The sequence below is a fragment of the Ceraceosorus guamensis genome, assembly GCF_003144195.1.
Source record: "Ceraceosorus guamensis strain MCA 4658 unplaced genomic scaffold IE81scaffold_8, whole genome shotgun sequence".
Lineage (NCBI taxonomy): Eukaryota > Fungi > Basidiomycota > Exobasidiomycetes > Ceraceosorales > Ceraceosoraceae > Ceraceosorus > Ceraceosorus guamensis.
The window spans coordinates 366,567-389,918 of record NW_020290003.1 but is presented as its reverse complement, the minus strand read 5'-3'; the positions used below and the strand labels follow the sequence as shown (position 1 = coordinate 389,918).

The 23,352-nt window shown below is 55.7% G+C and overlaps 8 protein-coding genes across 8 annotated transcripts in view; 5 read left to right on the top strand and 3 right to left on the bottom strand.

Moving 5' to 3' along the window:
- The window catches only part of IE81DRAFT_328491 (hypothetical protein), a gene marked incomplete at both ends in the record, with an annotated part of 3,391 nt that extends 2,641 nt beyond the window's left edge, over window positions 1–750 (bottom strand). Inside the window, one exon of the mRNA XM_025515105.1 lies at window positions 11–750. Within this exon, the coding sequence (XP_025372082.1) occupies window positions 11–750 (740 nt within the window). The remainder of the gene's footprint in view (window positions 1–10) is intronic.
- Window positions 751–971: 221 nt separating this feature from the next.
- Window positions 972–1,504, top strand: IE81DRAFT_243476 (hypothetical protein). Its single transcript, XM_025511247.1, has one exon. The coding sequence runs from the start codon at window positions 1,193–1,195 to the stop codon at window positions 1,466–1,468; it is 276 nt and encodes a 91-aa protein (XP_025372081.1). The 5' UTR covers window positions 972–1,192; the 3' UTR covers window positions 1,469–1,504.
- Window positions 1,505–2,245: 741 nt separating this feature from the next.
- On the top strand, window positions 2,246–3,868 carry IE81DRAFT_243444 (hypothetical protein). Its single transcript, XM_025511246.1, has one exon. The coding sequence runs from the start codon at window positions 2,382–2,384 to the stop codon at window positions 3,633–3,635; it is 1,254 nt and encodes a 417-aa protein (XP_025372080.1). The 5' UTR covers window positions 2,246–2,381; the 3' UTR covers window positions 3,636–3,868.
- On the bottom strand, window positions 3,869–8,186 carry IE81DRAFT_243443 (hypothetical protein). The gene is made up of 2 exons (XM_025511245.1): window positions 7,771–8,186; window positions 3,869–7,694 (listed from the first exon to the last, which is right to left on the bottom strand). Exons 1-2 carry the CDS (start codon window positions 8,052–8,054, stop codon window positions 4,103–4,105), a joined length of 3,876 nt encoding a protein of 1,291 aa, XP_025372079.1. The 5' UTR covers window positions 8,055–8,186; the 3' UTR covers window positions 3,869–4,102.
- Window positions 8,187–9,389: 1,203 nt separating this feature from the next.
- IE81DRAFT_345298 (Extradiol aromatic ring-opening dioxygenase) lies at window positions 9,390–10,436 on the top strand (the record flags this gene model as incomplete). The annotated part of the gene is made up of 3 exons (XM_025515899.1): window positions 9,390–9,652; window positions 9,727–10,326; window positions 10,409–10,436. 3 exons carry the CDS (start codon window positions 9,390–9,392, stop codon window positions 10,434–10,436), a joined length of 891 nt encoding a protein of 296 aa, XP_025372078.1.
- A 1,969-nt stretch (window positions 10,437–12,405) lies between these two features.
- IE81DRAFT_320899 (hypothetical protein) lies at window positions 12,406–14,483 on the top strand. Its single transcript, XM_025513172.1, has 6 exons — window positions 12,406–12,725; window positions 12,914–12,966; window positions 13,067–13,159; window positions 13,230–13,486; window positions 13,563–13,603; window positions 13,689–14,483. The coding sequence occupies exons 1-6, from the start codon at window positions 12,656–12,658 to the stop codon at window positions 14,195–14,197; spliced, it is 1,023 nt and encodes a 340-aa protein (XP_025372077.1). The 5' UTR covers window positions 12,406–12,655; the 3' UTR covers window positions 14,198–14,483.
- Window positions 14,484–14,662: 179 nt separating this feature from the next.
- Window positions 14,663–16,794, bottom strand: IE81DRAFT_320896 (dihydrolipoamide succinyltransferase). Its single transcript, XM_025513171.1, has 4 exons — window positions 16,244–16,794; window positions 15,312–16,130; window positions 15,038–15,243; window positions 14,663–14,942 (listed from the first exon to the last, which is right to left on the bottom strand). Exons 1-4 carry the CDS (start codon window positions 16,595–16,597, stop codon window positions 14,852–14,854), a joined length of 1,470 nt encoding a protein of 489 aa, XP_025372076.1. The 5' UTR covers window positions 16,598–16,794; the 3' UTR covers window positions 14,663–14,851.
- A 930-nt stretch (window positions 16,795–17,724) lies between these two features.
- On the top strand, window positions 17,725–22,595 carry IE81DRAFT_243111 (hypothetical protein). The gene is made up of 27 exons (XM_025511243.1): window positions 17,725–18,119; window positions 18,202–18,261; window positions 18,330–18,380; window positions 18,448–18,611; window positions 18,670–18,724; window positions 18,789–18,817; window positions 18,878–19,070; window positions 19,158–19,273; window positions 19,336–19,454; window positions 19,519–19,554; window positions 19,629–19,780; window positions 19,857–20,046; window positions 20,114–20,321; window positions 20,387–20,511; window positions 20,584–20,628; window positions 20,693–20,733; window positions 20,791–20,874; window positions 20,934–21,010; window positions 21,069–21,203; window positions 21,272–21,382; window positions 21,464–21,538; window positions 21,595–21,716; window positions 21,789–21,972; window positions 22,045–22,070; window positions 22,132–22,243; window positions 22,323–22,339; window positions 22,401–22,595. The coding sequence occupies exons 2-27, from the start codon at window positions 18,225–18,227 to the stop codon at window positions 22,456–22,458; spliced, it is 2,562 nt and encodes an 853-aa protein (XP_025372075.1). The 5' UTR covers window positions 17,725–18,119; window positions 18,202–18,224; the 3' UTR covers window positions 22,459–22,595.
- The last annotated feature ends 757 nt before the right edge of the window (window positions 22,596–23,352 follow it).

The window sequence follows — 23,352 nt, the reverse complement described above, 5'->3', positions numbered from 1 at the left end:
TTGCCAGAACGCATCGCCGCTGCTGCCCGACTTGCTGCCGCTAGACGCGGGGCCGGAACCACCGCCTTGAACGTTTTGGTCTTGGTGGTTGCTGCCAACATTGATCAATCGACGAGCGAGATACTCGTCGATGTCACGACGGCTGGAGGCACCAGAGCTCTTGCCACCGCTCTGCCAAGTCTGCTGGTTGCCGTCTGCATGGTTAACCTCGGCACCCGATCCCATGAGCGCGGTGAGAGCGAGGTTGGCGGGTGTGAGACGACGCTCCAGCTCAGCTTCAACATCGCGACCGTTGATGGCGTTTGCGATACCGAGGCCAGCACCAACAGCACCGATTCCAGCACCGATAGCACCGATTCCAGCGTTGATAGCGCCGTTCTTGTCGGGCTTAGGAGTCTTAATGTCAAGGGGAGTGGGGTGAGGACCACCAGCCGTGTTGCCTTCGATTCGGCCTGATGCTGTGTTGGTCCGCCCGAGGGAGTTACGTTCAGACAGCTCGACTTCGATGTCGCGTCGGTTGTTGCCAGCAGTGATAGCACCACCGGCGATACCGCCGAGGGCACCAGCGATGGCGAGACCACCACCGATCTTGGCACCGTTGTCAGCCAAGAATTGGGTTCCTCCCACTGCTTTGGGTTTGCCGTCCTTGTCGAAACCGGTTTGGCCAGGCCATTTTCTTTGGGGCAGAGGAGCGGCGAGAGCGCCGGAGATGACGATGGAAGCGAGGACAGCTTGAGCAGTGAGTTGCATCTTGACGAGAATGTTTTGGAAGTTGGACGGGTAAAAGGTGAGAGAAGTGACGTGCGAAAAGGATAAAGAATGCTACGATTGAAAGTTGTCTAATGTGGTGAAAGTCAGATGACTTCTTGACTCGGGACTTGAAAAAATAAAAAAGGGGGAGTTGCAAAAGGGTGCGCGCTGAAAGAGAAAAAAAAAGTGACTGAAACAGACCAGCTGTTCCGAAGTCGAAAGAAGGCAAAAGGGCAAGTTGGGCAAGTTGGACTGGCTGAGGAGAATAGGAAGCTGGGAAACGATCAAAAGTCGGCCCTCTTTATACTTTGAGATTGTGATCGATAGATGTGTGCTGTACGAAGCGCTTGATGCTGCTGCGCTCACGACTGGATGGGCCACTCTGAGGCGTAGGCACGCGCGGCCGGCCGATCTGCCGAAGTCAAAAGAATCCATCTCGTACATGCTTTCCGCCGAAGAGCAATCACGCTACTTTAGCTCTGGCGTAGCATTGCGAACTTGCATTCTGAAAGCTTGCGATGCTCGGCCCGTATGGGAAGTGACCGCTGCTCGAGGGTGGAGAAGGGGCTCGAACATTCAGGTCGTGGTAATGTTTGCAGTGATCATGGGCGCCCCCCTGCATGAAGCGGCGCCTATCGCACCGGATGCTTTGGACATGCGCGGGCTGTGTGCCGGAATGGATTGCTCGAGCACTTGCGTTTCTAAGCGAAGCGCATGAATATATGCCTATAGATGTGATGGTTTGGGAGGGATCACATCGCTCCAGCGAACGTCTCCTCGGGTCACGTCCGCGAGGTCGCGTCTTTTAGGGCTCGAAAGGCGCGGGCGCAGGACGCTACTGCATGACGAGAACGCCCAGCATGCATGCATGAGGGTTGCGCCCCGAGCTGCGCCAACGTGCATGCACTCTCTTCCAGCAGGCCGGCCTGCAATTGAGGGCTCGTCCTTCTGTCTCGAGCATCCAAACGCTTGACGACAGACAATGCTCGTTCGGGGCGTAAGCGGCCGCAGCTATGCATGCAGCGGCAAGCTCTTGTGGAATATATGTCCGAGAAGTGTGAGCGGATTCGTTGGTTCGACCCAGAACGCAGAGCCAATTAATCGTGAATGCCAAGGGAATGGCGCACGCGGGTTCTGTGCTCAGCACGGCCGGCAAGATCGGCTTCGCAAGCATGCTGGTCTTTCTCTGCTCCTTCCTGCGCTGCGCCCTCCGAGCAGAGCTCGTTCTCCTTGTCGGCTGACGCAGCGACGGGTCTCTGCAAATCTTGCGCTTCTAGGCTCTCGGATGTAGACGAGTGGTGCTGGAGATCGACAAGCCCTCGAAGGGCATTGGAGCATATCCTCGCGACATATAAATAGAGTACCCGAGCTCGACAGGTTGTCAACTTTCCTCTTTCTCCTTACTTCGGTCACCGTGCACTTTCTCGCCCAGCGCTTTCCTCTCGTCACACACTCTCTCTCAGCAGCCGGACTGCTAACTTTCCTTACGTCGCCATCAACATCTATCCCTCAGCCATCCGAGCCGGTCTCCTCTCCCCCCCTGCGTCCTCAATCTCTTGTGTCTTTGCTCCCTCTCCTTCAGAAGCTTTCGTATCTCAGCGCTCAGGTAGCACTCATCCATCTCAGTCAACATGTTCGCCCACAAGTCTATCCTCATCGTCGCCGTCATTGCTGCGGCAACTTCGGTTTTTGCTGCACCGGCTCAGTCGGACTGCGAGTACCAACCGGATCTCGCCTCGGTCGCCTGCCTTCGTGACAACCCAAATCACCGCCGCGATGTTGCAGTCATCTACGACCTCCGCGATATCGACGAGGCAGCCACCTTCTTGCGTCGTGCTGACGCACTCAAGGTGATGCGCCGAGGTGTCGAGGAGATGCATGAGCGCACCGAAACGGTCACTCTGGCCCAGAACGACAAGGGCTCCTCCATCGGCGAATCATGGCACGCTGGCAACGGAAATGGCGGGAACTCCGTCGCCCAGGAAGCTTATGAAGGCGACCAAGGCGGTTCCAACATCGGCAGCTCCTGCCACTTCGGCAACGGTCGTAGAGCCATGAAGTGTGTCTCATCCGGCCAGAACATCGGCGTTAAACGTGCAATTGCCGATGTGGATCTGCCCAACTTGCACGCTCGTCTCGGCCGTGAAGACTTTGCCAACAAGATCCTGAGCCGAGCTAACGGCAACCAGATGATCACGACCGACAGCAATGTGGGTAATGACTGTCACTTTGGCAACACGCGTCGTGAAGAGGCTACAGTCGTCTGCGAGCAAAAGCCATGGGTGAAGAACATCTACGGCCAAAACCAGCCGGACTCTATCAACATCGGACCCAAGGCTCGTGCTAATATCGACGCTGGCACCGGGCACGATAATACGATGACCAACACAGATGCCAACACCGGCAACCAGTGCCACTATACTAATCGACGAGATGCCGCTGTAAAGTCAGAGGGCCCTGATGGCACTGTCTTCACCTGCACTCAGACGACCTCGCTCAATTACGGTGGTATGGGAGGCGACCACACTCTTGTGCAAAGACCCGGCCCTTCCGCCAAGCGCAGCGTGCGCCGCGATGCGCGCATCGAGTACGACCTGCGTCGAGCGACCGACGTTGTCAAATTCCACCTGAGGCGTGCCGAGTGGGTCGGTGCTGACCAGACCTGGAAGCGCGAGCAGAAGTGCGACGGTACCCCCATCGGCGGCAACGGACCCACCGTGACCCAAGTCGTCCCTCGTGCTGCGCCAACCAGCAGCTTCTTCGCTCGCAGTGGCTTCAACGCGCTCCGACCTCGCTGCGACCCCATGCCTGTTCAGGGTTCTGGAGCCAAGACCGTCGTGGTGAAGTACAACGACTGGATCAAGCAGCACCCCGAGGCAGCCTAAACGCCCGGTCGAGCTCGATACGACGACCACATTCTGAAGAATTCCCGAAGATGCATCCCCAATATTGTCACCCAAATGCCTTGTCCCTTTCCATTTAATGACAAACGATTGACGCCCCGACGCATGGCAGAAGAGGACCAACCCCATCATGATGATGGTCACCATCTCAATCTAGGAAACGTACACACCTCAGAGATCCCCACCTTGATGAGCTAGCCTTCCATAGTACTGCGCTTGATCGTGCCAATCCTCTCCCTTCTGTAATGCTGGTACGCCGCTCAATAGGTGTCGCTATTTAAATCATATCATTGCGACCTTCGGGTTTGCCGCATTCACCACATATGTAGCTTGTGATCTGATTGCGATTGGTTCCGGGCGCCGGTGAGGTGACGAGAGAGTCACGGGAGTAGCGCGCGCTTTGCGACGCTCCTCGTACGAGTCCACCGCGAATAGCAGTATGCTCCGCTTCATCGCTTCTTTCGCGAAGCCAGCGCCATCTCTCGAAGGCGCAGCACGTCAGGAGGTAGGGATGCGGCTGATGTGTTGGGACTGATTGGGCTCGGCTGTTTGGCAGTCGGCTGAGTCTGCTCGGGTGCAATGTTTGCCTCCTGCTCGGTGCTGCCATTGGGCCGTTCTGGCACGCTCGACTTAGGCGGAACTTCATTCTGGACAGGCGTCAGATCCTTCGCCCTCTGTTCGGCAATTTCCCCGGGCTCTGGGCTGCCGTAATCCAGATTCATATAAGCAAATGAGCGCGAAGGGTCCTTGCTCGACACCTCCCCCTTGGCATGGTCAATATCTTTGTACTTGCGGGCCGGTGCGGCGCTTGCCCGAGCCGTCGTAGCTGTGCCTCTAGGGCCAGTCGGAATCTTTTGATGCGCCGAATTTGCGCTTTGGCCCTCGGAGATGATTTTCGGAGCATGCGGTAGCGCTGAGGGACGCAGGTCATGCGAGGTACTGACATTTGATGGAATCCGAGCTTCACGCAGAGCGGCACGATGTAGACGCGGGCTTTTGGGAGGTGAAGCAGGGGCCACTTTGGTCTCTGACAGCCGGCTGCTAGATTCTCTGCCACTTTTGTCAGATGAGACACGCGATGCTTCACCCGCACTGCGTCCCTTCTCGTTATCCTCGCTCTTCTTGCGGTCATAGTAGCGAGAGTAGCGCACGTCGTCCTGTCGATCCTCATTGCGCGGTCGATAAGTCGATGATTCTCGTGGAGACCGCGCTGGCCGGTAGCGATCATGCTCCCACGAACGACTGGCATACTTGACATCGTAGTCATCCCTGGGACGCGCGCCGTTCTTTGCAGAATGATCTACACTTCTTGGGCGGTCTTCGTATACTGACTTTGAGTGACGCGACGAGTCCCGCTCGTTTAGTGTTGCTTCCCTGGACCCATAGTCGCTACGGTAACGCTCGCTCCTTGTTCGGTCTTCTCTGTCGTGTCGATAGTCTGTCGATGAGTGCCGATACCTTTCACGCTCTTCTTCCCAGGAACGATGCTCCCTCGGCGACCTATCTTTACTGGCACGACTTTTGTCAACAGATCGTCGCCCGTCTCTCGGAGAGACGGCAGACCCGGGCTCTGGCGTTGCGCGAGGTGACGTCTGCGTCTGCCTATGTTGTCCGCTGGCCCCGAACAATGGGGCGGGAGCTGCCATTGGCTCGATACGAAGAGCAACCTTGGATGGCATGTGCATGCTAGAAGGAGACAAGTGCGAAGGAGATGCCAACGGAAGTGAAGAGTGTGCCCCAGGGGGCGATAATGTAACTTTGACCGCTGGAACACTCGTGGTGGGAGCGCTCAGACGGTGTAGGGTAGCTGCGTTTGTCGCATCGGAGATGTCCAGCGCGATCGCGCTAGCTTGTTGAGGGCTGACAGCGTCTAGGGCAGAGGGCAAGCCTGACGCCAGCACCTCGGCATTGTGTATCGTCGTCGTCGCAGGTGCCTGATCTGTCTGAGGGAACCTTGGTGGCTTCTGTGTTTCTGCATCCTTTTCTTGTTGCAAAGCAACGTCCGTCGCCGCTCGTGCTTGCGCCTGCAACCTTGCCCATTCCTCTTGTGCCCGAACTTCTTCATCTATTGCGGAATCGTCGGCAACAACGTCCACGTCGTCGTCGGGCACAGTCGCCGCCTCGGTGGTCTCCGGAAGCGGCTCGTCGCTAGATGTAGGGTACCATCCATCTGGCCATCCAGAGCTCCACGCCATGTCGTACCACTGGCTGCAGTCGAGCGACTTGACACGAACGCCAGGTGGCAACGGCTGCGCAGACGGCAGCGGCGGAGCTCGTCGTGGCGTTTCTGACGAGGTTGTGCTAGCCACCGCAGTCGAGACTGATGGTGTCACCGAATGCGATGAGGATGGCAGTTCTGAAGCGTCGGCTGGTGCTACGTCGGCGCTCTCACCCGCGTCAACCGCCGCTCTAAACCTGGCCGAAATGCTGTTGGTGATAGCATGAGAAGCTAGCGGACCTCGCCTGGTGTTGGCGCGCCTGCGCAGCATTCTGCGGGCCACTTCCTCAAGGGAGCTCTGTGGGAGCACAGAAGGGCCGGCCACGCTGTTGTCGTCGAGATCTTCCATCTCAATGTCGTCTTCCAAGCCGAGCAGACCACCGCCCGGCGGAAGCTCCAAGGGCGCAGAGGCTTGCGGAGCTTGTTTCGAAGGCAATTGAGCTAGGACGGAGCTCGTAGTAGACAAATTCCAGCCTGGAGTTTTGAGATTTGAAGACGTGTCTGACGAGGAAGTGGAGGCGTCGGATTCGATTTCACTGACGTCAGAGGAGGAATCTGGATCTTCGCCGGAGGCGCTCTCAGAGTTGTTGGATGAGCTCGACGTCTCGTCGGAGTCCGAGTCACTGCTAGAGTCTGACTCTGTTTCATCGGAGGTGAGTTCGCTGATCGTAGGCTGAATGACGCTTGATGTTGCATGCTTTGGCCTGGAAGGGCCAGCTTGCCCTTCATTTTCTGGAGGCCTCGGTAGCCCTAGCGCGCGCCTCGTCTGCAAAGCTTCGAATTCCTCCCGCCTTGTCTTGAGAAGCTCCTCGCGCTGCTTCGCGCGACGCTTTGCGTTTTTGGCTTGCGTCTTAGCCTTACCCTCCCCTGGCTTTACCCACGGTCCAGCGTTTGGCTTTACAGATGGTTTGGGTTTGCTCGAGTCTTTGCGCGGTACAGGAGTGGTTGCTGAAGATGATGAAGTGGAAGTGCTGGTGCTGTTGGTGCTGCTTGATGCGGAGCTGTCGCTGCCGCTGCTCTCAGCCTGGACAGGAAGCGCGGCCTCTAAAGGCAGGGCAGCTCCTACAGCAGCTTTTGGCGGCTGCATCTGTGCGATACGACCTGCTTTGCGTGCATCGAAGGCAAGCATGGCTGCGCCGGTAGTGCCGATCGAACGCGCAAGGCCCACGGAGCCAAGACCTAGAGGTGGAAGAGGCATCGCCGCTGTACTTTTCCTATCCGACGTTGGCTTGGTACTACGAGTTACAGCGGGTTCCATCCTTGGCAAATCATCTATTGACATTGCATCACCTTCTTCCGATGCCTCCTGCCGCTCGAGCTCATCTGGCGCTTCGGATCGATCATTACCAAAACGTGCTCTGATTCGATCTGCTACGCGCTCCGCAGATTCGAGCAGTTCCTCTTCGGCTTTGCTGTGTTGCTCAGACCCTGTTAGAGTACCCGACAGGTCTGCTGACGCATCTGCTTGCTGTTGCAAATGACTGTCCTTGATCGCCTGTCGCTGACTCTTCCGTTGCAGAGCACGTCGTTGCGTCTTGGTCAGGGCAGTGACATTCTGTGCATCCTCCTCCGGCCCAGAAGTTTCTTTGACTCGTTTGCTGCCGCTGGAAGTAGCCTGGTCATCGGCTGCTGAGTACACAGCAGCCGCGGAAGAGCGTTGCTGAGCGTCATACTCCCTATGGCGCTTGGCAGATGAGCGTGCGGCCGAATCCTCAAAGAAGGGTACTGCTAGTGGTGCTGAAGGAGGTGCGAGAGGGGCAGGTGTGCCATTCTGTCCGGCAAAGAAGGGACTCTCATCGGCAACACCATCTACGGCAAACACGCTGCAAGGAAAAGCCAGATAGAAACATCAGCCCATGTCGCTCCCAGCGTATAACACCTCTTCGACTTGACACTCACTCGATGGTGTCTCCATCTCTCAGCACTTGTTGCGGATTGCCAAACACCTCAAAGCCATCGATGGAGAGTCGCAGATTCTGCGGTATGGTTGTGGCATGCACTATTGGAGAAGCAGCCCTGCCATCCACGACCGAGACCGATCTGCTAGCACCAAAGATGGCATTGTGCAGCTCGCGTTGCAGGTCGAGCACGTCAGTGGCAGACGGGGATAGAGCGTACAAGAGAGGCCGCGCAGGCAGTGGAGGCCTTGGTCGCACTCTCAGTCGCTTCGACATTTCGTGCATCTCGCTGGGTGTTGACTACGCATGGATAGGGTGGCAGAGCCAAGGAAACGTTGCCATCACCTGGATGTCGGTCTGCGTCATGAAGGCCGGCGATATCAACTCCACAGGGCTAGTGGACCGAGGGCCCGCGCTTATGTACGCCACAGCTAGGCCGTTTCCGAGGCTTTGAGCTAGGTAATTGGGGCGTGAGAGCTGTGAAGGGCCTTACGAGCGCTTTCGTGGTGCTTCTTTGTTGTATGTTGGTAGGCCTGGGGCACGCGGTAATTCATTCCTTCATTAGTCCGACGAAGGAGCGCCAGTCATGAATCGAGAGGGTCAACATGCACACACACAACAGCCTTTTGCATAGACGCGAGCCGTGGCGAGGTGTCACCACCTGTTCACCTCACGAGAGTCGACAGATCACGATCGAGTCTTTGACGCTTCCTCGCATCTCTGACGCCTCAAAAATCTGCGCTAAGACTTTGCGCAGCCACAACACCTCTCGCGTCCCACTCTGACTCAAAACTCGAGGATGACGTTCACGTGAGAGCCACGGCGGTGGTAAGCTCTTCTTTCAAATTTCGAGGCGAGACCGTAACTCCGTGGCGAGCATGCAACCCTTATCGAACCAATCACGACTCTCGCTGTTAAGAGCCATCTTTATGTAGCGCAACTTGTCAGCTGATACAGCGTTGCGTCGTGAAGTCTCGTCGCTGCTCGCGCGAATTGACGCTGCGTGAGAGCAGCAACTCACAATCGTGAGTCGAGTTGAGTCATGAAGTGAGTGATCGAGTGGATGCGCGTGTGTGATGATGCATGGCTGCGGGCGGGCAAGTCCGGCGTCGCGCCCTTTCGTGACTCGCGGTTAACAGCATATATTTCACGATTGTGATCTAAATTCAAATTGCTGCTGCATGGATTCTTAATTGCGCAATGCCTCGCGCGCGCAGCCACACGCTTAACAGCGAGCGAGTGCAGCTGAACACGCCGTTGCCTTTGCTCCGCACTCGTGACTTCTTGACTTGACGATGGCACATGCTTGCATATGGACGGACGTGCATGTCACTCATCAGACTGACCGTTCGTTGCCTTCTCGATTCAGATTCACGATTGCATGGTGGCCTCAACGATGAGCTGAGGAGACGTATAAGAAGGGCTTCACCACGATCTTGGCAGTCGTCCCTTCATCTTTGTGATCAAGTCTCTCTTCTCATGCTCGACCGAATCACAAGAAAGTTCTGGCATCTTGACACCTCCACGCGTCTCGCTTTGCTGTACCTATCACTTCTTGTCCTGCTAGCCGCATACAAGCTCTCACAACACGGCTGCACGGGCATCCGATTCGCGTACAATATGACAGTCACCTCAGCTATTCAGCGAGCTCCAGTGCTCTTCATGTCTCATGGTGGACCGCCCACCCTGTTCGACACTTCTCATCCAGCGCACAAATCCTGGGTCAACACGGGCTCGGACCTGTCCAAATTGCAACCGCGCCCAAGAGCCATCCTTGCCATCTCTGCTCATTGGGAGTCTGAAGCACGGTCCAGCGGTGATAAGCCCACAATTCAGGTCAACAGCGATGCAGCCAATCCCCTCATCTATGATTTCTACAATTTGTGAGTAAACGTTTGCGAGGGCTTGAGATCCTCCTCGCGCTTCTTGCTGACATGTGTAGCATCCATGCCCGAAGCCCAGCACATTACTACGAGCAAAAGTTCCCCTCGAGCAATCCGAGCTGGCTTTCCGACCTGATTTTGAAACATTTGAACACGACCAGCTTTGCGGGTGAAGGAGTGTCACGGGGACCAGACCACGGAGTGTGGGTGCCCATGCTCGCTGCGTTCCCCAAGGGTCTCACAGGTGCGAATGATATTCCGCTCGTCCAAGTCAGTCTGCCTCGACCGACGGGCAACTCACTCAAAGATGCACAGCAAGCTCTCCAGCTAGGGGAAGCACTGCGTCCCTTGCGCGAACAAGGCATCTTGATCTTTGCTGGAGGACAAGCTGTTCACAATCTCGGGGGCTTCAGATTAGTCAGATCTGGCCGACCGTACGAAAAGCCCACATACGCTGCCGGATTCTTGCAAGCTTTATCAGACGCCATTGTTCCTGCTTCTGGAACAGACGATGCAGCGAAAGAACGTGCCGTTCAGCTTACTCAAAGGCAGGAGTACAAATTGTGCCACCCTACAGACGAGCATTTCTTGCCCCATCTCGTCGCACTCGGCGCCACGTATGAGGGAGAAAAGGGCACAGAGTCACTCAGGCTTGATGAGGGCTTCCTTGGCTGGTGAGTCAGCAGCTGATCATCTCGCTACACATTGTCGCACTTTATATCGAATCTTACTTGGATCCTTGTCGGACCTGCGCAGGACGATGTACCGATGGAATTGGCCATGAGGTTCGCGCACATTGACGTGCGCTCGTCAATTCACTTGTGTCTTCTCAAGCACATTTGCATCGCCATGTACTCTATTCCCAGACAGCAGACACAAAGTCAATCAAGGCGCTGCTCTCGTTGTAGTAGTCTGACCGTGGTTGCTGTATGTTTGCAGGCGAGTCGATATCTACCGGTCGCCAGCACTTCGAGATCTTTCTGCATGAGCTCTCCAGTTGCATTCGTGATTGGCACCTTCATTCATCGTCCAGCTCGTTCGCACGCATCCTCTTCTTTGATTTGGGTTACGTCTTGCGCCGATCCCTTGATCACCTGCCATGCAGCTATAGCTGCCAAGCAAAGAACAACAAGTCCCGATGCGTGAGGTTGCTTCCGCGTGTTACGCATGCATGCGGTGTCTTCTCCACGCCATGCGCTCGGTATCCAGGCACGAGGATTTATGAATGCAATTCTTTCTTGGTCTTCCGCTGCAGCTCAGCCGGCTTCTGATCGACTTTATTCAAGCATTCGACACAGGCCACCGACGCGATGTCGAAGTGAGAGGCCGAACAGAGGAGGATTGATTGCATCTTGCTGGTCGCGAGCCGGCGTTCGTCACGAAGCTGGGTGTCACATCATGAGCTTGAAGACCGCGACGACCGCGCGGACAGGACGCAAGACTCGTGAATGTGGTCTACTGAAGAGTCGATCCACGAGTGCAAGGAAAGTTGAGTCTTGGCTGCAAACGGCTCTGCGGCGAGAGCATCTTCTAGCGCAAACACTGCACGCAGCTCGGTCATCTAAATGTACCGAACAAGCTACAGCATGGCCGGTTGCGCATATGCCGACATCCGAAGCGCCGTGTGCGAGCTAATCCCATCACAGTAGTCAGCTTGACACCGCCTCAGCCATGAACGGACAATCCTGCTGTTCCCGTCCTGAAGTCTCTCACTCGCTGTGTGTTGGAGACCAACCCCACCACAGGCTGATTCAAAATTGTAAATAATCGTGAATCACGAATGTGGTGCCGTTTAAATTGCGAGCGGGCAATCCACAAGAGCGAGTCGATGCAGTCTTCATGCACTCAGGCGTAGCCAATTAGCAGCAGACAAGCGCGCGCGCGTCTGTGCTCACGCGCCTCTTGTGGTCCAGATTTAGCTGTCATGCTGTGTTCGGCTAATACTAATCCTAATACCGAGTAGTGACTGTTAGTAGTTGCAATTGAACTTAGCTGTCATGCCGGTGTTCTTGCGTTCGACCAGCGTCAGCACGGAGATGCCACAGCCACACATGGTGCAGTGTAGCAGAGAGCTGGCGACTTGGGGATGGATGAGCTGGCTTATACATCTGACTCCTATCCATCGTCGCGATACATTGGATTTGCCTCTACAGACCTCGAGCGATGATAAAGAGGAGACCCTGGATCGATACGAGCGCCAAAGAGTACGCCCAATTCTGTACGCGGCTTGGGTGTATGAATCCACTTTGACTCGACACCTAGCTGTATAATCGCGAACGTGACTGATTGCTGCATGATTGAGCCCGCTACAGGATTTCATCGCCCGCGGCGCGCGTGCGAAACCCCGCCCCTTCGAGGAAAGTCTGCGACTTGCGACTCGCAGCTGCATGCATGGATGCTGCTGCTCAATCTGCAATTAAACGGCGCTACACAATTGTGATTCTTGATTAAACGTCAAGAGATGCACAGCCATCATGCAGCCACTTCGCAGCTACCCAGAGCAACCTCAGCGAGGCACTGGAGCTGTCTACGCGTTCTTTCGCTAGCTGTGACTATCACGACTTTGCTCCAGAGCTCCCGTGTGTGAGACACTTTCGCTTCGGCTGCGCAAGTCCGTCGTGACTCACCATGGCTGCTCCTCCAGCTGGAGAGGGCCAGCTCGAGCAGAGATGTGACGGGATGCAGGACGGATGGATCACGCAGATCAGAGCGTGATGAATGGCTGAATGTGAATGTCTCCTTCGTCTTCATCAAGACGGTCATCATCACCCGTTCACCCGTCGTCTGCACTCCATTCACTGTGTAGCTACCATCAATACACGTCCCTTCTCCCTCCCCACAACTGCCTGCGTCTCTCAACCACTCACTGCGACGCGGCAAATCAATCCGTTGCTGTGCCGAGGTACACTGCCTTTTCCGCCGCTCGTATCACCTCGCGCCACCTCTCTGTCGCTCCCACAGCGCTCAGATAGCCGTCTACCTTTTGCTAAGTGGACATTGTTCATGATGGCGGGATTTGCGCACAAGACACCAATCGGCTCGAGCGACCCACACGGGACATATCGGCTCGTGTGTGAGTCGAGCGCAGAAAGCTTTTAGGGTCTCGTTTGGAAGAGCCTCTCTGCGCGTTCCGACGACGCATGCGGAAAGAGCATGGCGCAACTCTTCTTGGACACGTAGGGATGCCACCAATTGCGCATGGGTAAAGTCTTCCCATCACGCTGACTAAGCACATTTGATCCTCACCCCTCCTACATGCAGTGCTCGGCATTCCTGTTCTCGCCCTCTTTGCTTTCATTGCAGGTGTGCTGGGTGTAAGTAACGACCTATGATGATCGGCTACGATGCGCATGCATGCTCAGGTAGTGTTTTCTGACCGGGTCTATCAACTTCGTGCTGCGCTCCAAACTGCAGGCTTACTCGGCGGGGCAGATCGGCAAGCTGGAAGATGCAGTGGACGACCTCGGCGTTCGATACAGCGGGTTCAGAGATGGTGGCTGGGGCCTGGTGAGTGCGATCAAAGTAGGACTGGGGAATGGCTCTGGCGTGGCGCTGATCGGACTTTGTCACCTCTCAGATTGCATTCATTGGCCTGTTCACCTTCCTGTGGGGCTCGGCGGTGACAGTGCTATCGTTGTTGCCTGTCGGCGGCGCAAAGGGAGCTACACCTTCCAGTGCTGTACGATGGGTCGTCGGACCGCTCGGCGTGGCAGGCATCTTGGCCTTTGTCTGGCTGCTCTTCCTGATTGGGGCCGCTTACTCGTCCAGCGGAGGCACATGCTCTAGCCTCGCTGATGTTATCGCTGATCGGCTCATTGGAGACTCGCATTTTTGGTGAGTCCAAAAATCTGGTTCCAATGCGATCGGAGCTCAGTGCTGACCGCGCGTGGCTCGCTTCCATCGACCACAGCGGCACAATCAAGGCCACAGTAGCATTTGCGTGGATCTCTTGTGAGTGGAGGCTACATATGACTCAAGGACGGTTTGGCACATGTCTCATCAGATGACTCACAAACTCGTCATGCGGCTCTCGCAGGGGTAATCTCGTTCGTCTTGCTCGCTGCTGCCACTTTGCTTGCGCTCAAGGTCCCTCGTTCGCACGGAGGTCTGGCATCCGATAGTGCGGCTGGCGCAGGAGCCGCAGGCGCGGGAGCATACGCGTCTGAGCCTAAGGATCAAGAGTCGGCAGCAAATACGTATCCACCAGCGCCCACCGCAGGCCGAGAAAATCACAGCAGCTATCCGACAGCAGCAAGCAGTGTGACAGGTCCTCAGTCCGAAGTGACGAGGGCAGACGACTATCCCAGCGCTCCTCCTTCTTTTCCCCTACCTCAACCCACTGGTCACGCGGGGTCACCAGCCTCGCCATCTTTGAGAGCCCCGCCTAGAAGCGAGATCACAGCCGCTGAGTCTTCGGACCATGGAGACTCGACTTCCCCGCCCAGAGCTCCTTCGAGCGTCGGCACCGCTCCTACGACAGTAGCGAGCCCTCTTGGTAGCGCTCGTCCTACTCTGCCGCCCACAGGAGAGATCATGCAAGCTTGAGCGAGCAGGCTTGTCGCGATACATGATCTTCACCACACACCGGCGGTATTCTGACAAAATGATCGACATGTCTCACTGCCTCTTGCGCATTGATGCTCGCTGTGCCAGCCCAGCGAAGTCGAACTTCCATACCCTCTTCGTGCTGCCTCACCTCTGCGCCGTTGTCGTTCTGGACACGATCAGATCCGGCTCTACTTCAACTTGTGTACCACCACATATTTGCAATGAGCTGTAATCAGATCCCCGACGCAGTCTTTTATCCAGTGAATGACCAATCATCTCTCGAGGTGGAGCGGCGTGCGCGCCGACTGATCAGGCTCCCATATTTACACCGAGCAACATTACCGTACAGAGGACTCGCAAAAGTCTAGCATCGTCGTACCGCTATTTGAGCCTACTCAGCGTCGTTCATTCTTTATCCAGCCGCATTGCACGCCACACAGCTTTGTGGCGTCGAGCAGCTCACTCGACAATCTTTGAGCGAATGCTGAGCTTTCGAGCAAGTTGCCGCCATTCTCAGGCAAAATCACGCCACGCCCTGCAGCTCCGAACAACGTCCGAGGCGTTGCGTCAAAATTCGATTCTTCTTTGCTCATATCTAAAGACGCTCCCGACAATGAAGGAGAGAGAGAGAGGGCATAAGTGCAGATGAAGCTACAAAGCCATGAGCGCAGGGTCTTCGAGGTATTGTTTCAAGCGAACAAGGAAAGTAACAGCTTCGCGACCGTCCAAGAGTCGATGGTCGCTGTGGCGGCGCACACGGGAGGGTACACGGCGTCAGCGCATGACAGTTCGACCCGAAGGGAGTAGGTGCGAACAGCGAAAAAGCCGGCTACTCACTAAGTCAAGGCGACGACCATGATGGGACGAATGACGACTTGCCCGTCCACCACCCATGGCTTCTCGTTGATGGCGTGCATGCCCAAGATGGCAGAACCTGGCAGGTTCAAAATGGGAGTGCCGAAGAGACTACCAAAGACGCCTCCGTTGGAAATGGTGAATGTTCCGCCGGCCATGTCTTCCAAAGTCAATTTGTTGTCGCGTGCCTGTTGAAGGGAAGACCAAAATCAGCACATGAGCTTGCCGCACCATTTGCAGGAGCATACAAACTCACCTTTTTGCCCAGTGCCGCGATCTCACGCTCAATGTCAAGGATTCCCATCTCCTCCACGCTGCGCACGACGGGAGTGACGAGACCCTTTTCGGTGGAGACGGCGACGCTCAAGTCGACGTAATCTCTATAGACGATCGTGTCTCCCAGTCCCTCTCCTTCGATGCTCGCATTGGCAGCAGGAATTTCCTTTAGTGCCAAGGCGCTAGCTCTGGCGAAAGCACCCATGAAGCCCAGCTTGACGCCTTGCTCCTTCAGGATTCTATCCTTGTGCTTGGACCTGAAAGCCATGATGGCGGACATGTCGATCTCGTTGAAGGTGGTCAAGCTGGCAGCAGTGTTCTGAGACTGCTTCAGCCTCTCTGCGATTCTCATTCTCATCCTGTTCATCTTGACCCTCCTCTCATCTCGACTTCCGCGCGTAGCCGGAGCAGGGTCGACAGGTGCGGAGGGACCAGAGGTAGACTTGGCACCATCACCTCCCGATGGTTTCTTGCCCTCGTCCTTCTTCTTTGCCTGCTCTTGGTCCTTCTTCTTGGAGCCTTGCTCCTCCTTGCTCTTCTTATCAGACTCTTGTTGCTCTTTTTGCTGCTGCTGCTCTTTCTGTTGCTGCTCTTGCTCCTGCTTCTGCTTCTTCTGGTCAGCTTCTTCCTTTTCCTTGCCTTCGTCCTTGGACTCCTCTTTGCCTCCGCTAGAGCCTTCGGCCGGAGCATCTCCAGGTTCGAGCTTGAAGAGGTCCTGTCCAACTGTCACAGTGTCTTCCTCATTGGCCAGCGTCTCGGTGATGGTACCAGATTGAGGCGCGTTCACAGTGACATCGATCTGAGCGGGCGTTCGGGATGGCGTCAAACGATCAGCACGCTTCGAGCGGTCCTACGGCAGGCGAGCATGAAAAGCCAACCTCATGCATGCTCAGCTGCTGCAAGGTGACTCACCTTGTCAGTCTCGATGACGGCTACTTCTTCATCCTGACTGACAAAGTCGCCCTTCTTCTTTGTCCACTGCTTTAGCGTACCTTCGGTGATCGACTCTGCCATCTGCGGCACGGGTACCGTCTCTTCGAGCCTGGCAGCGGAAGAATGGAAAAGAGCGATGGATCTGAGACCGGCATTGTGCGGCAATCTAGGGAGAGGTTGAGCGCAGGCACGGCTCAAATGAAGAGTGGCGCTGGTGGATGGTGCTTTGAACCGCAGAGCAGACAGCTGGGCTGATGCCGGACTGGACCCAGCGATGCTAGCCGCCGCTCGAGTGAGCGATGACTGGCCAGTAGCACGCCTTGCTGCGATCATGATGATGAAAGTGGTGTGGCTCGACCAAACGCAATGCCAGACAAGTCGAACACCAGCGGGGCCTGTTCGTGGCAGATGGTGAGCGCTCGAGCTAGTGAAGCAACGCTTCTATTACCGCGTGAGATGTGTACGGTGGAGGAGTATAGGGATGGAGGAGGTTCGGGCCAGCCAATTGCCAATCTTGCATTCTTGACTGGTGACTAGCTCTGACCGTTCTGACTGTGACTGTTCAAGCGAAGCAAGAAGAGAGCCTTGCAAAATGTGCGTGCCCTCGTTGGAGGCCGTGCTACGGTATGCCTGCCTGCTGCTGCACCAGCAGCGCGTGTGGCTTCCGCTCATCATGCTGCGAGCATCGCGCACCCTCGTCATGACAAGCAAAGATCAATCAGCAAGCAGCCCAGCTGCGCCGTGGGTACAGGCTCCAGGGCAGCTAGGCCACGCGCAAGCCGTCATGCAGTCATCAGGTCCGCGCAGAGTCGGCTCGCTATGCCCGCGCGCGTTCAGCAGCGACGCCGATAGCGCCGCGCGCGCGCGTGTGGAGTCGCGAGCAAGATCGAGGGACGCACCGATGCCGGCCACATTCGGTCGAGCATCTCCGTCAGATCCCTCGGAGCGAAGGCTCCTCACAACTCAAAATTGCCGGTGACCGTAGCTCTATAGCTTGAGTCTCTTGATACACGTTCTGATGGTTTGCAATCACGAGTGATACAACGCGACTCAGTCCCTCCAACTTCACTTTCAGAAGGAGACTCAGGCTCACTGTCCGATACACCTTTAATGAAGCGGTGCGCCTAGATCTGCGTTCTATTTAGCCTATCCTCTCGTGCATCAGCGAGCAGCTCCGGTTCGACCTCCATTGCCGGCGTCATCGTCGATCTCGCTTTGAGCTTGTGGTCGTCGTCAATTCTTTAGTAGACCGAGCTCAATGCCAGTACTTACTAGACAGCCATCTTGTCCAAGGCTTCTTGGCTGACTTATTCGCCGCCCAAGTGGAGCAACGCACCTCGCTACGTGACACACAGATAGAGAGTTCAAAGATGACCACGCGCCAACCGACAAGACTTGCGATTGCTGAAGGCATCCTATGTATGCGCTTAAATGGGTAGCTGCTGCTCAATCAAAAGCGTGTATGCTGACCGCAAGTGTCGCTCCCGCTGGCTCTCCCCTGTTCTGCTCACATTCCTCGTGTCCTCCCATAGCCTCAGCTCACGCCATCCTACCAAGAATCGCTTCCGACTCTGCTGATGATCAGGCAGTGCTGGCCCAGCTCTCATCTTTACGGCAGCGCCTCGCAGGCTTTGTAGCCGAACAGCCAGACTCGGTGCTTCCGATAGAGCTGTGCCGTCAGCTAGACGTAACAGGTGTGTCGATCCTGGGCTGTCCTGCCACATGGATATCTGATGCTCGAAGGGGAGGTCACTCACATGCCTCTCAGGGTGCGAGCTGTGGAATGCGACTGTCACGTCACACTTCTTAGAAAGAGGTCGCGACAACAAAAGCCTGGTCTCTTTCTTAGCCAGTAGTACGTCTCTCAATCGGCGCCTTCACCCATGAGTCACGAGGCTGACGTGATTCACGATCGGACCTGGCTTGTGCAAATGCAGCTCGGACTTCAGCCTGCTTGCTCATGGAGGCAGGTCGCAGAGATGTTGACGAAGTGGAAAGTGAGGCGGGCTTTGATTCCACAGCTATATCTTCTGCCTTTTGCTTATCTGCTTGGAGCTTCATGTAGCTCGCTCTCGAATACTGGGATGCTACGGCAAGACTGCTTCATCACTCTGCAGTGAGCAAGAGCGCGCCCATCCCAAATGACAAGGGCCGGGACTGACAGGTGATCCATATTCGCACAGAGGCCGATGAGTTGGATCAAGCCAAGGAGCTCAGCCGTAGAGCTGTTCAGCTGGACGACGCCCTTTCCAAACGCCTCAAAGAGCTGCCGGGAGCCGTGGGAGAGACGTTGAGCAAAAGCGATCGAGAAGCAGGCGTTTCCTACTCAATGGCTCAGTTCGACATCGTAGGTCCCAGTCTGAAGCGTTTGCACCTATAAAAACTAGCACTGATACACTCGACAGGCACTTGTTGACAATGCGGACGAGCTCGCTGCTGCAGCCATCGATCGGGCTGAAGGTGCGTGGCAAAGCAGTGCGCTGTCCGACGAGCTTGCTGAGGCTGGCATCCCCCGCGCATCCAGAGTACTGCGGTACAGACAGAGCACTCTCAGTACGTTCTCATCTGCGGCTGAGGCAAAGTCGGCCCAGCTGAAAGCGACTTGCTTGACAGGGACAAGTAGCCACAGCTTGTCTGAGTCGTGGCACAAGTCATCTCCGAGCGTTCCTGTCCAAGCCTGTCCCAGCGCAGACTGACCTGGCTCGAAGAGCAATATTCTGGCTGCAGCGGGCCACGAGGATGCTAGAGGCAGGACAAGAGTCGGATATCACCCGACCCCTGCTGATACGCTGCTTGCGTAAATTGGGTGAGTGCTTTCGCAGACGAAGTTGAATAATTCGAACGATTTCATCTCGACTCGATGGACGTACTGAGGTCGGTCCACTTTGAACAGCTCGCGCCCACTGCGCTGTCGCTCGCATCGATACGAAGGATTTCAGAGCAGCCGAAGCAGCTCTCAAGGAGGTGTCCGATATATACAACGAGCAGGCACAGCACGAGTTCGATACTGTGAGCGCTCTCCTCTCCTGCTTTCAGCGCTGCCGTCTTACTAAAAATCTAGAGCTCTTCAGCGCCTTGCTCTCCTCCACGTGGAAGTCCTGCAGCTGCGCAGTGCATCAGAATTGGAGCTGCTGCCTCTATATGAGAAGCTTTTCCGGCACATGAAGTGGACTGAGGAGACTGTGAATCGGTGAGCGGAACCCGGCACCGTTTCGGAAGCGCAGCTCGCCGGTCGCTGAGACAGACTCGCCTAGTACGCTCATACTCTTGAGACCCTCGGATCAGGCTCAGTTCGTCCGCAAGCAAAGTACCTATGATGTTGGCCCTGCTGACATCCCTCTGACGCTCATGCGCCGATGAGCAGAGCATTACACCCGAACGTTTTTTCCAAACTTGCCAACGCTGCTGCGTCGAAGCCCTCTGAACGTGGATCATTTGTCGGACGCATCCTATTCACCTTTCTGGTCTCTTGTCGGCAGGAGACAGATTTGGACTACTTCGAGAACATGCTGAACGGTGCGGACGGTGTTGTGTGAGGCGGTTCTGAAGCCCAGATCGATACTGATTTGGCACCCCGAGCCCAAACTGCTAGCTGTCGCAGCAGAGGACGAGATCAGGATGGATCAAGCTGACACGATGGCCTTGATGATATTGATTTGGAGAAGGGGAGACACCCTGTCTAGGGGCAGAGAGCCTCAGCTCCAGCAAGCATCGCGAGCTTACGGACTGGGCACGCATCGAGCCTTTTTCCACGAGCCAGCAACCGTGGCGAAGAGCATCAGGTGTGTCTCGCCGTCGTAGCACGATGCGTTCATGCAGCCTGAGCAAGAGTTCTCGTAATCGCGACAGGAAAGTTGCACTGTGCCAACTCGAACTCAACAATCCCCAGTCGGCGATGGACATCCTCGCCAACTGTCCTGCCTCGGTGGCAAACGATGCATCCAATCATTTCATCGCCTTCATCTGTGCTATGCGTCTGGGATCCAAGGACATGGCCCTTCAAGCTTTTGACGCTCTCGTTTGCGCATCCAACTTTCTCAATCAGATGCTGCCAATGGTGAGTGTTCAAAAGGTCTGACAATAGTCCTGCCATCAATTCATCGCCGAGCTCCTTGTGCATAGGTCATTCAAGAAGCGCAGCAAGCAGGCTTCACCAGACTCTTGTTACGCGCCATGTCGGAGACGGCTATACGAGCAAGAAATGACGCTGAATTTTCGCGCAGTCTGGATTTGACACTTCTGGGCCGGTGAGAGGATATGGAAAGGCCTGGTATGAGCTTCCATCAAATTTTGGACGCCTGAGTTTTGTCTCGATTCAGTACTATCATCAAAGCACACTTGCCAACGCCCGATCAGAATTTCGGGTGAGTCCCTTCTCGAAAAGGTAGGACTGGGGCCCCCGCTGATCCACGCCTTTTAATGCCTCAGGTTGCACGATGCAGAACAACTTGTTCTCAGCTTCAAGTCCAGTAAGTCGCACCCTAGGTTATGGACAGCTCCGCTGCTGACTAGTATTCGCTTTCCAGGCCTTGCCATCTTTCAAGCAGGGCTGGAAGGTCGAGACAGCAACTCGAAGCTACCCGAAGAGTGCGAATGGGTGGCGAAGACTGGTGCGCTGTCATGGTTGCGCGTTGGTCTTTTGCCCTCTGCTGACACTTGTCGCACGCAGCATACAACACCGCTATACAGCTTGCAGACTCTGTGGACTCTGCTTTGATCACTCAACTGTTCGACATTGCCAGCGAGGTAAGCAGATGTCCATAGACCGGATGTAATGCGAGCGCACTGACCGCTCGTAATTCAGGCCTTTGAGATGTGGCGCTTATTCATGATGGGCAGCGGCGAGACCGAAATATTCCGCATGAAGCTGATGGCGCAGGTCACAGCGCTCGTGGGACATTGCGTACAAGCGCGACGGCGTGACGGCGAGAGTGATCTGGTGAGTCCCGTCACGCCGGTCAATACTCTGCAATGAGGTCTGCGAAGCTCAATACGCACGCGCAGCAGTGGGAGCAGGTCTACGCGCGTTGTGAGGCAGTCAAGGCAACGCTCCACCAGGTTGCACAAAGCTGTGCACAGCTTACAAAGGAAGACCATAAACGTGCTGAGCAAGTGCAGGTGAGATGCGCTGGTATCGATCGTACCCGTATCGCCGCGACCCATACAGAGCCGCTCAGAGCCACTACAATCACCCCGCAGTTGACGGTCGAGCTGGCCATATGGGAAGCGCACGTCCACACACGCAATTATTCTGGAGTACAAAGTAGCTTGCAGGTCAGTAGCCCCCAAGTGTTCACTGGCTTCGGTCTTTGCTGAGAATCCTCGTGCAGGTCATGACCCAGATTCCCGTGTCAGAGGCTGCTGCCGAGATGCTCTGGAGGTCGCCGGAGACTCCCAAAGACTTGCTACTGCGTGCTGTGAACAAAGTGATAGGGTTGTTGGCAGAAACTAGGTGTGTTTGTTTCATGGATGACGCGCTTACGATCCGGTCTGATGATGCTCTGTCTGCCACTTTGAGCGATAGCGACCCGGCCAGGTATCTCCGGTGGATCCGAGCGCTAGTCTCGCTGCATTTGGAGGGCAACGGACCACCAGAGGTCGAGGTACTGGAAACATTCCAGAGCGCTGTGGCTTACATGATCGAAGCGCAGCGTCGAAATGATCAGACACCACCCCGCGATGAGATCCTCTGGCTCCTAGCGACAGCTGTGAGTATCAGGGCGTTAGGAGTATCGAATGCAAACTGCTGACGCGTACCCCGTTCGGAAATCCTCCTGCAGTGGGACTGTGGGATGACTCTTTGGCAGTGAGTCGATGTGGTGTACAGCATTGAGAACGACAATAGCTTGACGCGAGTCACTTCGCAGCGTTAATATGCGAAGCTTGGCGGAGCCATTTTTGAGTGCTGCCCTCAATTTTGCTGAGGGCCTCAAGCGACAACTGGATGCAAGAAGCGATGATCTTGGTCTACATGAGCAAGTAAGGACGTCTTGACCTTTATCTTTGGCTGCCGACTAGAGAAGTCAAGGCTGATTTTGCTTGCGATCGCGAACGCCAGCTGCTTGTACAGTACAGGTGAGAGCACCCGAGGACCCATCAGACTCTCTGATCATCGACTGAGGTAGCTTCAACGCAGGCGGATGTTCCCCGCGCGAGGATCGGATGATGAGCACGACATGCTCAGCGAAGCTTGACCACCAAACATTCTGGTCGTAGCGAATTTGGAACTTTCAGCCTACACTAGGCAATGCAGATATGTCACGAACTTTTGAGGAAAGCTGAATTGGTAGCCGCCTGGGCAAAAGCATGATTCGCCTCCTTGTCGGTTACCGGCACGGTGCTGATTCGCTGTCCCGAGGCTAGTGTGACTATTGGGCACGTACGCCGCGTTGGCTTGGTTCTTCTGTCTGCAAGCGCAGTCTGTCGAACGCCCACACGTAGTTGGAGAATGCGGAGCTCCACGCTGCAATGAGCAGAGCTTGCCCGAAATTCTTCCGAGCGGGCAATTTCCGACCGCAGATCCTCCATCCATCCTGCCTGCTCTGGAGGGTCAAAGTTCCTGATGAGGATTCCAGGCTTTGCTTTGCTTTCTTCACTCCGACTCTGATGGCCATGTTCAAGCCTCTATTGAGCTGCTTCGGCAATTCGGTGTCGCACCCCCTGTGGCCGCGCCATATTGTGATGGTGCTGGGATCTACCGTACTTACTCGCTACCACGATGTGAGTTCACAAGTTTGCCTGCAAAGCGCGCGGTACAGGACAAATTGGCCGCCTCCGCAGGCGCGAGTGCAGGCGCGAAGACGGCAACAGCAGCTTCGAACTGATCCGTGCGCATGCATGCATGCATGCGCAGCTTGAGTGCGTCATTCATCTATAGCGGTGTGACAGCGCGCAGTGCGCGCTGCTGCTCACAACCTGCCACGGGTGATCGTGCAGACCGCCTTCCGTGAGAAGCTGGAAGAAGTCGAGCGTGCAGGTAGCTGTTTTGTTGAGTGTGAGTGACGAAGCGTGAGTGTACCGCACAGTCCACAGTAGGTACGCACTCACAATCATTGCTGCGTGTGGTGCTGCTGATGGTGATGCATCAT